Raw genomic sequence first — 16,004 nt, 5'->3', positions numbered from 1 at the left:
GCCACAACCATAGCCTTGATTGCCTTCTATTGTAACGTTGTCGATGGAATGGACTAGGCTATGGTCCTTCAATGGACTCTCTGAATCTGGATTGAAGAAATCTCGAAACCCTTTGTCTTCTCTACTATCTCCTTTGTGAACCTTCCGTTTGGCAAGATTAAAAAAAAAAAAAAAAAAAAAAAAAAAAACAGTAATAAACATGTTCTTTACGGATATAACTCTGTTTGGCAAGATAGAAACAGAGATGTCTTCTCTGAACCTTCTGTAAAACTTTTTTCTTTTGGTTAAAATCTGTGAAGCTTTGAATGTGGGTTACCTCTGTTTCACTTTTCCCTCTAAAAGGGTTTTTTTTTTTTTTTTTTTTTTTTTTTTTTTTTGTTTTTTTTGTTTTCCAGTGCACGGATATACTTCTGTGAAGCTTTTTTTTTTGGTTAAAATCTTTGAAGCTTTGAACGTTGGCTACTTTGTTTCACTTTTCCCTCTAAAAGGTTTTTTTTTTTTTTGTTTTCCAGTGCACTGATATACGTTGAGTTAAACAAATCCTTCAGTTTTAAGTGTGGTGTTAACATTTAAATGACGTGGCTCAATTTTGAGCGTTGATCATTTAAAAAAAAATCCCCATCGTAAACTGGAGCCTCTCCATTTCAAAGGGAAATGGAGAGGATCCGGATCCGATCTGTACGGGGCCAATTTATTAGTCTTTTTATTCTCTTCTGAACTGCACGACTGAGCATTGAGCATTGTCCATTCATTGAGTATTGTGATTGTGAGTTTTACCGATTGTGTCTTTGATCTAGATAGTTAGAAAGTTTGGTAAGAGAGTTTAGGTATTGCTTTTTAAAATAATGTAAAACATAAGTTTTTTAAAAAATGGTGTAAAACAAGTACTCATAATGAAAAAAAAAAAAAAAAAGTTTATATCATATTTCTAATAGAATATATTCTATAGTGAAAAATAGTTGAGTGTTTGGAATGAGTATGTGTTTCTTTGGGGGAAAAAAAAGCGTATTTTATGTGTTGTCAATATCATATAGGTTGAGCTGTGGGCTCTTAGAGATGGTCTCAACATGTGTTTGAATATGCAAATTAGTGCTCTTGAAATTTGATTTGGATGCAAAAGTAGTTGCTGATTTGATGTGTAATGCCAAAATCTTGAATATTGATAATGCTTCTATTGTGGCTGACTGCAGGCTTCTCATCTCCCAATTTTCTCAAGTTAAGGTGTCCCACTACTACCATGAAGCTAACCGGTGCGCCAATGCTCTAACTAGATTAGGATGCTCACAAGTCCTTGATTTTATGTACCTCAATTCCCCCCCCCCCCCCCCCCCCTTGTATTTTGAATGTTTTTCTTTTTGACTTGTATGGGCTGACTCAATTATTTTTATCATTTTAGAATGAAATTTCTTTTCTTAAAAACCGGATATAATGAGTTTAATTTTATTATATTCTGGAGATGTAATGTTATTTTTTAATTTTTTAATGTAGCACATCAATTGGTTTTGATGAGATTTGAGTCTAAGTCCATTAGTTTACAACAAAAGACAAATAAACATGATTATGAGAAATTAAGAGCCCGTTTGTTATAATTGTTTAAACAACAATTTTCAATGTTTAAACAATATTATACGTATTTTCAAACGGGACCTAAGCCCCCCAACCCACCCCTTTCCTCCTACACGTATTTTCAAAAAATACAAACAACATTACTAAAAATCTCTTATCAAATGGGACCTAAGCCCCCCAACCCACCCCTTTCCTCCTTGTCTCTAAGTTTCTTATTTGAACCTCATTCCTGACATTAGTAACAGTAAAAATAAATAAATAAATGAAAAATAGCCATTATAAAGAAGTAATTTAATTTTGTACAAGACCAAATGGCCTATTGCATTGTCTTGTTATACTGAACATTCTCCTATATTCAACTGTCACTCTTTCTACTAACGCTACCAAATATTGCTTAGCCAGAAGGCAAGGAAGAAAATGAAAACAAAGAGCTAACGAATGTTGACACAATTCACAAAAAAGCAGAGCCAGAACAATGCAACAAATTTAATTATGAAAATCATGTATAATTACATTGCCAACGTTCCCTTGGGAGTGTGAAATATGTCCCCCCTCTGGCTTAATGCATGGAAACAATTTGAGTGCCCCAGAAAACCACGAAAGCCCGTGCAAAACAAATTTCTGTCCCATTTCTATCCACAAGCATCTTCAATATCAGTTCATTTTGGCCAAAAAGAGTGCCTTCTTAGTCTCAGGTAATGAAGGATTCAGAGCAGTATCTGTTAATATAACTTGTTAAACCCAGAAGGTGGCGCAGATTCACCCAATTTTGGAAAGAAAGCATCCCTTTCAAGTGAGACTTGAAGGCTTGTCATTATCTTAACAATTGATATCCACAAGAATGGTGCACTACAAAATGCATATCCAAATACCGCTAGAGCTCTTACAACCCCATCAGGGTACCAAGGATATGCCATGACCAAAAGGGTCCCAAAGAACCCAATCCACGGGATCAAAACCGCTATCATTGGTAGTAAAAATGTATTAATTGCTACGGAGCAAAGCGTGAAAGAGCCAAACAAGTAAAGGGTCCAGCCTAGTATTGGATGAACCGTGTGAGGGATAATGAAGAAGGGTAATACATAAGAGGCAAGAATTGACCACACTGCTATCATTTTGAGGCCTGTTTGTATTAAGAAAATGTTCTTGTCAGATCGCCGGTAGCACAACTTGGAGAAGTTTGGCCGTGCCATACGAGTCATTGCTAGTATTCCTAGATAAATTACAGATTGGATAATTACCACAGGCATCTCTGCAGCATACCTGTATAAGAAATTTGTGTTACAGTTATTTTTAACTATTTCATGGAATGGCAGTGTATGAACTATGAAAGGGGCAAATTTTTTGAAATAAGGTAGCAAAATATTAGGTGTTACCCAAGAGTTGATATATGTCCAAACGAAATATGGAGGAAAAAAAGAAGCATCATCAGAATGCACCTGAACCTTACCCAAGAGTTTGACGACGTTGTTCGTGCCATGAAATGCCTAATGGCAGGACAGGCCATGACCACCAATACCATGGCTTCAACAATGGTGCACCTGGGAATGTAATGACACTGTTGGGTCCACAGGGTACGCTCCAGCGGAGTCTAAGATCTGGAGCCAACAAAAGATTAAACTGCGTTAAGATAAGTACAAAACTAACAAGTGCATTATTTGAAGGAGCAGTGTCCAAGAAGAATTAATAATTGAAGTTTAAAGTATGGAAATCGGAGACATTTCTTTGTGAATTACGTACAATAGTAAGAAGCATCCATTTGATAGCCCAATGGAAGTCTGTAAGTTCCATCGAGTTTGGTGCCGTTAAGTGGTGGATGGAACATTGGTCGATCAAGCAAATTCGGGTAGTAGCTGCAGATAAAACCCTGGTCTGCACCATCTGGATTCTCTCGTCCAATCTCCAACTCATGAACCATGTCATTGAATACTTCCTTTGATGGCTGTAATAGCAGATTCACAATAACATGCATTAAAACAATTGAAATGCCCTTTTTTGGTTTTTGGAAAATTATATATTAGTTAGAGAAGTCACTGTAAGATTCCAAACAAATTCAAAAAGGAAATTAACATCAAGGACCAGAAGCCATCCTAGCATTATTAGGCTTCTAAAAGGGTTGTAGTCTGGGAAAGTATGTTAAATTTTAACAACATAATCTCTAGTCCTTTTCAATCACTCCCTTAGTTGTGTCATGTTTCATAGAAAAAATATGATCAAATTAATCTTGAAATAGAAACTAAGATGTTATTTTTCAGAAAATATTTCTTACAAAAATGGGTATGCTTTTAGAAACACATTTAAGCAAAATTTAAGTGAGAACTACGATTTACCTGCAAGACAAAGAGGCCAGTATGAAAGTAGCAAGGGTTGATAAAGACTGCACAAAACTGTCCACATTGGAACAACTCATCAGTCTTTTGAAGAAAGAGATTATCAGCATCGAGCATGACGACCCTGTCATACTCTACCAGGCTCCATGCATAGAGTTTGTTCAATGTCAACTTGAATCTAAAATCAAAATTGGACTGATCTCTGTATGGATTTCTCAAATTTTCAACACTCACCACCTTTGCCCCATCTTCCTGTTCCCTAGACCACAAAAACATAACCGGTCACTTCATTTCCAAAAGCCTTTTGCATGTTATTGCTATGCCTTTCAAGGTATAGAACACAAATGAAAAATATATCACCAACCGAATTTGTTTCACCAAGAACATAATAAATTTAATTATATAAATTGTATCATATAAAAAAATCTTTCTAACTATCAACAAATATCAAAACTACAATTTGACAAGCTCTCAGTAGATCAATTTAAGATATGACTTTCACTTGTTTGTAGCAGTGTATGGCTATATGCAATCTAGAAAACACACATAGCAGAGGTTACAAATCTTATATGAGCTGCTGATCGTATGTTTCTTGAATTCAACTTAACCTCAGAATTTAATCGAATATTTAATAAACTGTAGAATTATCCAAAAATGCAATTCTAGGGACAGAATCATTACCCAAATTTTTATAGAATTTGGAATTTCACTTCTTTTATGTACTTCACAAATTTCATATTTCATAGGCTGCTTTTTTTTAAAAAAATTATTATATTGGATATCCAGATTCCAGACAATTGAAGGTACCTATATTAAAAAAATAAACCTATGTTTGGACATGGTACCTTAGGTGACTATCTCAATTGGATGATCACAATTTAGTAAATTTACTGCTCTGGCCCAAGACTAAATTAGCAGTCAAATTTTATTCAGGAACTGACAAATGGAAGGGGTAAATTAATCTTTGGACAATTTTTTTTATTTTTTATGTTGGATCCATGACTCCTTTATGGAGCGTTATGTTAAACTTGAATGCACCATCATGCCCAATAGAATTGTACACACAAAAATCGTACATATAGTAGAAAGTAGAAACCCACTGAAAAAGGAAAAAAGGAAAAAGTTCCCAGAAATTACCTAGAAATTACAGAATTATTGGATGTGGTCAGTCAAATCGTGTACCCATCAATTTTTTCCCCTTATTTTCAACCCATAATAATTAATAACGTGGTGAGGCAAATTACTTAAAAAGATAGGTCGGGAAGGTTCAGTGTCTTAACACTATGTTTAGGAGATAAAAAAAAGAAAACAGAACAGTATGAAATGAATGGATCACAAAAGAATAAAATGGAAAATAGTTTATCTTCTCTAGTGCGTGTTTGTGAGTTATATAAAATGAGCAAAGTTTATCGACAAAATTGATTGTATCCTAAGGTTACAACCTTATTCAATAAAATAAATATTACTATATATTTTGAAAATCTAATCGTTGAATTGCATGTTCTTTATGCTCATAATACATGTGTCAAATTTTGAGTGAATTAGATATTATTTATTATATGATCTATAAGCTTATATTTTATGTATAATTTTAAACTATAAAAACTTATAATTTAAACAATTTATTGATGACATAGCTATTAATTTTTAATTTTCTAGAAATTTTGCAAGCATAGAGGATATAAAAAGAATATGTAATTCAACGGTGAATTTGTCAAAATTCATCACCAATAAAAAGATATTGAGTAATGTTGTAATCTTAAACTACAACCAATTTTATAACTAAACTTTGTCCATATAAAATCAATAGTGAAAGTAGGGGAGGGAGGAACTCCTTTACATCTATATCTTTCACCTTTTATTTTTTCTTTTCTCATAAAATGGACAATCAATACTTTATCTTTATTATTTCATTAAAGAAAGAAGTCTTTTTTTCTCATTGCTATGATGAATGCATAGATAGGAGAGCATTCCCTTATTTTTGCTAGTGCACCTAATATATTAACACCCTTATAGCTCATATAAAATGAACACCATGTGTCAAACCTAGTAGGTGAGAATGAGACTTAATTCTTATGTGAAAGAAATATTATTTATCATATATGGAAAAATAATATTGCTTAGTTCTCATCCACCATGATGATTTGTATGTGTCTAAATTGCCCCGAGGGTTTGAATTTTTCTTTTCGGGGGTGAACTGAAAACTTGGAACTTATATGATTATACCCTCTAAAACAATCAAAAAAAAAAAAAAAAAAAAAAAAATCAGTAATGGCACCCTTATTGCCTACCTATCACGTGGAAATTTCTATTTTTATTTAAAAACCAAACAAGTCATGATGAGAGAAGAAACGAGAAAGAAACGGCCCATCACAAACAACGATGTTTTATTGAGAACAGCGTTTCTTGTTCCCTCCACCGAAAAACGAGGACTCAGCTCACAACAGAAAAAAAAATATCAAAATTTTACTAGCATTCCTACCGTTCAACAAATCAAAATCAACCAACCACCAAGAAAGTCTTTGCTCTCTCCAGTTTTCCCCACTTTTAAAAACGCTTCCCAAAAAATAAACGCAAAATTAAAACTATAAAAAACTGACTCACCCCATCGTGTACCTTACGTGCCATGCTGTGATTCGACAAAGTTGTTCTCAATCTAAAAGGATAACAATTTGGAAACTCTTTATCATATTCATATCTCTGCTACACTTCAATTTTTGATAATGCGCTGGACGCGAGTGGTGGACAACAGAGAAAGTTATGACTCAACTTTGGTTTCATTATTATTATTTATTTTATTATTCTTATCACAACTAGTCGATTGGTGATAGAAAAAAGTAATGAGTATGACTATATGAGTCCTAAAAATAATCATCTACCATTCATATAGACCAATTCATCAATTTATATATAACAAAGAATGGTCTTAAAAATCACTTTCATGTTTGCCCACCTATGGCTGGCTTGGACCGTTGGGTACTTTGGTTAGATTCCAGTTTCACCTACACTGCTCTGCTGGCTATGGCAAATAATTCCAAAGGGGTTCATTTTCATATTTCTATCCTAAAGTACGCCGAGGGTCCACGCGGCGCACTTTAGCTCAGAAAGAAGACAAAGAAGATGGTGCGCACGAAAGTGCAAAAAAAAAAATTAAAAAATTAAAAAAAAGAAAAGAAAAGGGTAAAGTGATAAGAGCAAATTTGGAGAGACTTACAGTGCTCGGACCCATCGGCGAGGGACGTCGAGGGCGGCAATGACGACGAGATCGGCGTCCACGTTGAGGTCGGCGAGCGATCTCAGCATGACACGTGTCGCCACGTAGAACTCGTAGTCCCTCGGTGTTCCCATGTACAACATCGTCGCGTACGCGTTCCTCTTCTTTTCAGTAGGAGACGCCGTCGTTTCTTTCACTACCGATAACACCACCACCACCACCACCAAAACCAAAAACCCAGCATCAAACTTTCGCTTCTGTCTCTCTCTCCGACCCATTTCCGCTCTCGAAAAAAAAAAAAAAAAACTCTTTTTCTTCTTCGAGCTTATTTGGTCGTCAAAGAAATATCCAAGTATGTGATATTATCTTTAATGGAATCTCAGCATTTAATGTGGTGGGTCTCCAAGGCTCCACCGTACCAAACGGTACCTTTAGCTTTTTGCGAAGATTTTCAAACAAAGCGAGAGAGAAAGGGATAGTTTTTTTTAGGTGGGTGTGTAGAAAGTAGACACTAGAAACTAGGAACAACTGGGCAAGGAAAGGCTGATTTTCAGAGTTATAAAACTAAAATAACTATAAAAAAACAACAACAACAACAACAATAGGCTATTTTTGTTTACTACTACAATTTTTGGAGGTTTTTGATTTAACAGAGTTTTTCTGTTGGGTTGGGCTGCCTTGAGATCTCAAACGCAGGGCTTTTTTAATTAAATGAGAAAATGTTACGGTTGTACCTATAAACGAGTGCAACGATGTTACTGGAGTAGGCCGGATAAGACCTAAGAAGCCGGCACAGTATGGAGAGAGATGTTTTTAGAGCTAAGTTAGGATTTATAATTTATTTATAGCCTATGGGAGGGAGCTTTGGTGTCGGAGCCACTTTTAGAGAAGTAGAAAAAGATGGAATAGTGTTCATGAAGCGCAGTTGACAAAATTGAATTTTTTTTTTTTTTTTTTTTTGGGACTGAATTACCCCCTTAATGTGAGAAATGGCCTAACTGGTCAAGCTTACTTTTACTTCCCTTTTGCGTGTTGTGGACTGGGCTCTGTTGATTCTGGATGTGAATGACAGCTGACAGAGCCCACAGCAATTCAAGGGCTAACTAGACCACTTCCACAAGTAGTAGAGTATTGTTTTATCTTTCTAGTAAGACTTTTTGAAAGAAAATGACTATGAAGATAAAGGACCAAACGGCAATATTTTATCTACTTGTAGCAGAAGACCTTTTTCAAATAGGGTCCGGTTAATGCATATATTAAATTTTTTATTTTTAAAAATATTTTTTTGAGAATTGAAAAAATTGTCATTACTTTTTTAATTTTTGAGAAATTTTTTCAAAAATGAAAATTAAAGTATGTCCTTAAGATACACATTAGTAAAATCCTTTCAAATATCCCTCATTCCAAATGAGGATATTTGAATGTTTTTCAAGTATCATATTAATTTTTAATTGTGTAAAAGGTATGTACAGACTTTTCCACTCAATGGTAATTTTGCTATAATCTAACAATATTACTAACATACCTAATTTCATAGATCATAATATACTAAAATAAAATAATTGTGAGTGAGTAATGGAAAAAAAAAATAATAATAAATTCATGTAAAGAATTGTGGATAAAAGCAAATTATGAAATTAGGGACCAAGATTTATTGATATTAGTCACATGCCCCCTAGCATTAGCATGGGAGGTTGTAAAACTCCCAAATTGCTATTTTACATCATCAAGGGAGTGTTTGTTGAGTGTTTTTAAACAACAATTTTCAGTTTTTAAACAACATTTTACGTATTTTCACACATTTTTTCACCTACATGTATTTTTACAAAAATTTTTAAACAACAATTTTTAATTTTTAAACCCATGTACCAAACGAGTCCAAGCTATCGAAAACACATTTTACCCAATCGTGTAAACTTAAAATTTTTTACAAACTTGCTACAGTCATTTTAGTCTTCTCTTGCTCTTCTCTCATTTCAGTCTGGTCTCTCTCTTCTCTCTTTCGTCTTTTGAGCTCTGTTCCTTCTCTCACTTTCTCTCGTTCATCTTTCTCTTTTGCTTGTCCCTTAATTCTCTCTCTCAGATCGGCGTGTGGAGGTGCGGTTCATGGTGGAGATCGTGAATCATGATTAAGGTTGTGGTGGAGAACAACATTTGTCGTGGAGATTGGTGGGTTTCAGTCGCGGAGATCGTATTGGAGACCGGTGGGTTTGGGTCGTGATGGTTGTGGTGGTTGATTGGCACTGGTGGGTGATTGATGGTGGTGTGAGTGATTGCCAGTGGTGGGTGTGATGCAGTTGTGGGTATGGATCCCGGAGTGTTTGGCAGTGGTGGCTAGAATTTTTGTTGATTTTTTTGGGTTTGTGGGTTGTGGGTCACGTGGGTTAAGGGTTTTGTGGTGTAGGTTGTTGCTGGGTTGTAAGGTGGTCTAGTGATGGTGGCGCGGTGGTGGTGTCGTCGTGGTGGGTCTAGTGTTTGGTGTGGTGGTAGCTACGGTGGTGGTGTGGAAGAGAGAAAGATAAGGTGGTTTGGGTATTGGGTTTTGTTGGGGTTTGAATCCTCGACAGTAGTGGTGGTGGTGGGTGGGGCGATTGGGCTGCTCAATGGTGATGGTGGGTGACTGGGTTGCTCAAAAGTGGTGGTGGGTGGTTGAGAGAGAGACAGAGTAAGAGAAATAGAAAGCAAGGGAGAGAAGTGAGATAGATATTTTTATATTATTGGTTAAACTGCGTATTTGGTCTTTATATTATGCACTATATTTTAATTTGGTCTTTAATATTTTAATTGTGTCAATTTGATCCTTAACATTTCAGTACTGTGTCAATTTAGTCCTTACTGATAATTTTTGGATGAAAATTGATAGTATGTCTAATGACTAAAATAAAAAATTAGCTTTTATTGATGTGACAATATAATAAAATTTTATTTTAATCATTTGACATGTCATCAATTTTCATCTAAGATATAACAATATGGACTAAATTGACACGATATTAAAAGGTTAACGACCAAATTGATACGTTTAAAATATTAAGGATCAAATTGAAATATGTTGTAAAGGATAGAGACCAAATATGTAGTTTACTTTATATTATTTTACTGTGTAGTTTATATTATTTTAATGTATTGTATGTAAAAAAAAAAACTGAAATGTTAAGTAAATTGTAAAATAAGATGGTATAATAAACAAAATAACTTTTTAAATGGTAAAATATAACATTTTCTTACAAACCCGGATGCGGATGCTCTAAGTTTTTTTCGATGGCCTTTGGTTTGTATCCAATGCTCATGTGACATGGGCATGAGTTAGTCTTGTGTCTCATTCAGAATTTCGGTACGGACGAAGTACTTACTAATATTAAAGAATAATATTATTTGATTATTATCATCCTCTAAAGGTCATAGGCAATTATGAAAGTGCTATTTGTACTAACTCACTTGAACAAAAAAAACATCTCATCACATCAAATTCTGACCTCTATTTATTGTTTAAATTAACACTTTTGTTAATGTTTATTTTTTTTTTCATGATTAACTTGTCAAATGACATGAGGGATTAGGTAGTGATCTTCGAACCAAAACGCATGCTAATTAATGTTGATAAATAAAGTATAATAATGAATGCATATGGTGAATTAGATTTATATTTCACTTTTCATATTTGACAAAAGATAATTTTTTTTTAAAGGACGAATTTCTTATTGGGATGATAAATAAAGTATCATTAAAAATTTCCACATTCTTATTGTGATGATAGATAAAGGATATTATTAGAAATTTTGAATACAATTTTTTAGTCTTATTTTTTGTGTATTATTTTATCTTTTATTAATCACAATTTGTCATATATTATTATTACTTACTTTATAAAATAATTAAAGTTAAAAAAAAAAACATGTAGTATATCATAATAAATAGAACATAAAGGTTTTATATATATATATATATATAAATAGAACATAAAGTTATATAAAAAAAAAGTGAGAAAGATAATTCAGGAATTTCCAACTTGAGGCTGTAAGTGGGCCTTGAAATACCTAACCTTCCATCTAATCTAAAAGTATCTTTTCGAGAGCACAAAAAGCTAACCTGAAACCAATTTCATCCTTAAATTGGTCCATGATCAGTAAAGATATCACTTGTTTCTTCTTTTTCCCCCTCTCCTTTCTTCGTCATAACTTTATTGATCCATCAAGGATAAGATACCACATTTTTTGGCTTTAAAGGATAACTCTATTTGCTTCCATTGCTCGTGTCACTCACGCCCAATGGAAAATATTGGGAAACATAAATATTTTGAAGGACTAAGTCCTACACGCGCTCTTCGCAAACCCAACAAGTTCTTGCCGACCATCATCATGGTCATGGTAATGACGCTAAACAAGGTAACCATGGCATCATCCCGTTCTCTTTCTTTTTTTTTGATGCGAGTATCATCCCGTTCTCTTTGAGGATATCCCCTTGGACTTGCTCATAGTCTATCATCAACTTGATTCTTTTTTAGTTTTTTTTTTTTTGCTAAATAATTCTTTTTTAGTTTTTTCTTGGATTATCATCAACTTGATTAGATCAGCCCTTAAATATTATATTACATTAATCATGTACTTTGTATTGTATGGGGAAGATTATATTTATATATATATATATATATATATAAAAAGTTTGTATTTGTGAGTTGACTAATAGTTTCTGTCCTTATCTGAGGTTGCATTTGGGATATGAGAATAGGTTTGTTTATTTTACTTTTTAACTTATTTTTCTTCTAAAATAGGCTCTATTGTACTGTTAAGTAGTTTCTATTACTCCAAAAGTCAGCTTTTAGTTTATTCTTTTTTCTACATACTTTTAGCATAAAATTTTCAATTTCCACAAAATAAACGATTCTTAAACAGGTCCTAAATCTCTAGTAATTATATGACAACAGCATTTTTCACACCTGTTATAACTATCTTTTGTGTGGCTGACTGACCAGTGAAAAAAAATAATAAATTTATTTAAAAGTGATAAACTATTAATATACCTAGTTGTGGCACACAAATTATGGTGCTATAATTAAAAAAAAAATCTATCTCACCTACCGATATTTTGCGCGTTGAGTCAAGTTGCGCCCTAGTGATCTAGAAACCATGTTCTATACCTATGCGCGTTACAAGGGAAATGATTCTCCAAGTATCATGGACACCGATTATATGAAGTTTATTTAATTTATAATAATATATAACGAAAGAATCATCAAATATTTTAAAGAATGAATAATTTTTTTTTTTTAAGTACTATATATTAATTTATAACATTTGGAAAATCAAGCCTGTTAAAAGACAGCTCCGAATGATCTTTCTTTCCCTATAAATTATAAAAACATTTATTGATTATCATTGCACTGAGTCAAGATTGTTTGAATTGGCCAGGTTAATATTTAACTGCATCGTCAAAATCACGTACACGGATAGGTACGTACTAGAAAGTCATCAATTACTTCTGGTCAGTTATGCCTTCACTGGTTTAAGGAACATATCCTAAGGGTCTATTTGACTGGGAAGATAAAAAAGTGAGAAGATAAAAAATTAAGAGAAAGATGAAAAAGTAAGAAAATAGAAAATATTTTAGTTTTTCTCATTTGTGTTTGGTTGGTAGAGTGGAAAAGTAGAGGGATGAAATTTTTTTTTCTTTTGTTGAAAATAAAATTTGTATAAATTTACCATTATATTCCTATTAATTAAAACAAAAAGTAACATATTATACTTAAAAAAAATTATGTATAGATGGACACTTCATTATAGTAAAAAAAATAAAATAAAAAGTAGCGTAAGAAATTAACCCAATACTGTTTTCTAAAAAAAAAAAAAACAAAAACAAAAACCAACCAAAATTAATGAGAAAATAAACATATGAGCCCAAAAAAGAAAAAAGAAGAAGAAGAAACTACACGCCTAGAAAAAATTTAAAAAAAGAAAAAGAAAAGAAAAGAAGCCCACTTGTCCAGACAAAATCAAAGGAAAAAAAAAAAAAAAAAAGCCAACACGTTAGTTAGTAATAGAGAAAGAAAAATCAAAGGAAAAAGAAAAGAAAAAAAGAGGAAGCCGACACGTTAGTTAGTAAAAGAGAGAAAAAATCAAAGGAAAAAAAAAAAGGAAGCCAACACGTTAGTTAGTAACAGAGAAAGAAAAATCAAAGGAAAAAAGAAAAGAAAAATGAAGCCAACATTGGAGACTTGGAGGTGAATTCTAAGGGGAGGGGTATTTTTGGAAACTCATTTCATGAACTTTTCCTTCCTAATCTCTATTTTGGAAAGAAAACTTTTTGGTAGATCCGGGAAGAAAACACTTAGGCTCTACCATTTATTTTCCTTTCTTCCCACCCAACCAAATACACTCCAAAAAAGTTTTTTTTCCCATTTTCTCTCTAAAATTTTTCATCCACCTTATTTCACCTCCAAACAAACACATCCTAACACAATTAAGACCAGGGAGGAAAGGTAATTTGTGGACAATTAAGAATTATATGACACGTGGTTTTTATTTTATTATTTTTTTTAATAAAGAAACCTAAGTTTTCTGGACAGGGGTTTCTTAATTATTTGGGGTAGAAACGATTGCATTATTTATTTTCATTTTACAAAGTTTTCACATTTATGTGATACATGTCTTTTCTTTGATGAAAATTAGGCCATAATTTAGTTACAAGAATCTAAGAGCCTATACCGTTATGTGTGTTGTGTGTGTATTGTATATATTTGGCTATAGAAAGTACATTTCAAAGGATTACACCTCCTGAGATTGAAGCCACACTCTCCCCATGTGGAAAGATGGAAGTATCACTTGAGCTAACCAAGGGACTCCGATAGTTTTGCATGCTTATTCTATTTGATTTTTTCTAGAGAAGACATAAATGTAATAATGAATATCTACTTAATATCATTCTAACTATGCTATATATATCTGTTCACTTTACTGCACTCTACAGCTATCTCTCTATATTTGGGAGCGAGAATAAGGAAAATTTAGATAAATTACTTAGATTGATTATTCAATTATTGGATAAAATTCAATTTAATCAGCCAACTATTAATTGTGTTAGGATATGTTTAGAACAGAGATTATTCCAGCCAACTCATCTCTTCTCTCCCTCCATCCAAACACAAGGTTAATTTAATCTCAATTTTTACTGTTTGATGAAAATGCCTTAAAAAACAAAGAAGGGTTATTAAGGATGAGAGAGTTTATTTGAATTGTGTTGCTCCCCCCACCCCTCCAATAAAGGTGTTCAAAGCTTTTCGAGAGTCTAAGTAATATCTTATAACACTTTAAGAACCACTAAATTAACCCATTAATATTATGTTTTGTGGCACTTAATTACTTAGAGTTCATATTATTGTACTTATTAGTTACTGTTATAATTCAAATAACTAGTTCAAAATTTCTTAAAATTCCTAGATGCATAACTCATCCACAAAATATATAAATTTATTATTAACTAATAGTTTAATTTTATTATATCTTTATTATTTAAAAAAAAAAATTCCTGTATTGTCTAGAATTGTTTTGATATCAATCTAAGTTATCGTTTCTCCAAAAAAAGAAAAAAGAAAAAAAAAATCTAACTTATTGATAAGTGATAACTTAACAAACCTAGAGATCTGTTTGGTAATTGGGTTCGTTTCACTTTGTTGACAACCCAATTTGTTGTCCTGGCAAATCCCGAAGAGCCAAAATAATTCTAAACTATGCAATAGTAAACATGTACTAGCCCAAAACGAAAAACAAAAAATAAAAAAGCACACAAGGAATACAAAAAATTTGCAGAAGAGAGAAGAGAAATGATAAGACTTACAGAGCTTGGACCCAAGAGACAGGCACGTCTTTGGAGGCAATGACGACTCGATCGGCGTCCACGTGGAGTCCGGCGAGCGATCTGAGCATGACACGTATCCCTACGAAGAACTCGTAGTCCCTCTGTCCCCTCATGTACATCATCGTCGCGTACGCGTTCTTATGTTTTTGCGGCGAAGCCTGAGCCGGCTCTTCTTCTCCACTCACCAACGTCGTTTCATATTTCGCTGTTAAAACTAGCAACAGCAATAATCCCATAAACCCAACAATTTTATTCTCTTTCTGACCCATCTTTATTTTCCTTTTCTCAACGAAGTAGAAAACAAGTTCTCCCTCCAAATATATATTTCTTCTATTATCTCTTTCTCTCAGCTATTCCCTGGACTATAATTTACATATAGAAGAACAGACCAGGTTTTTTTGCTGTAAAAATGAGGAGGGGTGTGCATTGATATTTCAGCTAGCTATAGCCTGCTTAAATACAAAGACAGCTTTTTAACGGGTGTGAAACTGAAACGTTGTTGTTTTATATATAAATTTAGGTAACTTAGTTTAGCTACTTTTTATATTTCATTAAAATCTTCTTAATTTTCATAAAAAAGAAGAAGTTTATATTAGTTATCTCCTATATATAATTGGAGAGATGTGCTGCTATTGGTATTTATGTGCAGAGAAAAGCTGTAGCGTGAAATTCCTCATAATTATTTTGTACACTTTCTTTTAATGATATATTAAATTATTGTAGATTTTGAGAGTATGCAAATAACAATGCTTACGATACATGGTTATGATTATAATATTAGTTTATACAGGATAATTTGTATATAATCTTAAAGTCCTAACAAAAATTTATATAACCCCTGATCAAATTTTGTACCTTTTTAATGAAATATATATAATTTTTTTTTCCTATTTTCACCAGCCTACTTTCGATCCATATTTATATTCATGCTTGACAGCTTGAGTTATTATTTTAGATTATTAATTAATTTCTTCTTTTGATTAGTGAGCAAAGTTTAATCGGAGAGAAAACTAATAATAAAATTTATTTAATTTTGAAACTTT

At 32.9% G+C, this 16,004-nt stretch overlaps 1 protein-coding gene across 5 annotated transcripts; it reads right to left on the bottom strand.

The window, feature by feature from the left end:
* Positions 1–2,030: 2,030 nt before the first annotated feature.
* LOC126708034 (putative glucuronosyltransferase PGSIP8) lies at positions 2,031–15,429 on the bottom strand. 5 transcript variants are annotated; one of them, XM_050407842.1, is made up of 5 exons: positions 14,941–15,429; positions 3,897–4,155; positions 3,307–3,508; positions 3,017–3,164; positions 2,031–2,829 (listed from the first exon to the last, which is right to left on the bottom strand). In XM_050407842.1, the coding sequence occupies exons 1-5, from the start codon at positions 15,228–15,230 to the stop codon at positions 2,289–2,291; spliced, it is 1,440 nt and encodes a 479-aa protein (XP_050263799.1). In that variant the 5' UTR covers positions 15,231–15,429; the 3' UTR covers positions 2,031–2,288. The 5 variants fall into 5 exon arrangements, with proteins under 5 accessions (XP_050263799.1, XP_050263800.1, XP_050263803.1 ...); XM_050407843.1 differs by lacking the exon at positions 14,941–15,429 and adding an exon at positions 7,111–8,076; XM_050407846.1 differs by lacking the exon at positions 14,941–15,429 and adding an exon at positions 7,111–7,307 and having other exon boundaries at positions 3,897–4,148.
* Between the last annotated feature and the right edge of the window lie 575 nt (positions 15,430–16,004).

The sequence above is a fragment of the Quercus robur genome, chromosome 12 (assembly GCF_932294415.1).
Source record: "Quercus robur chromosome 12, dhQueRobu3.1, whole genome shotgun sequence".
Classification (NCBI taxonomy): domain Eukaryota; kingdom Viridiplantae; phylum Streptophyta; class Magnoliopsida; order Fagales; family Fagaceae; genus Quercus; species Quercus robur.
Note: the sequence above shows the minus strand (reverse complement) of the source record. Positions and strands in the feature narration are given on the sequence as shown.

Coding starts and splice junctions, on each gene's coding strand:
- LOC126708034 (XM_050407842.1), bottom strand. CDS start 15,230: ATGGGTCAGAAAGAGAATAAAATTGTTGGGTTTATGGGATTATTGCTG. Junction 3,509..3,896: donor CTGGCCTCTTTGTCTTGCAG/GTAAATCGTAGT, acceptor CTGCTATTACAG/CCATCAAAGGAAGTATTCAA. Junction 2,830..3,016: donor CAACGTCGTCAAACTCTTGG/GTAAGGTTCAGG, acceptor TTTCTTATACAG/GTATGCTGCAGAGATGCCTG.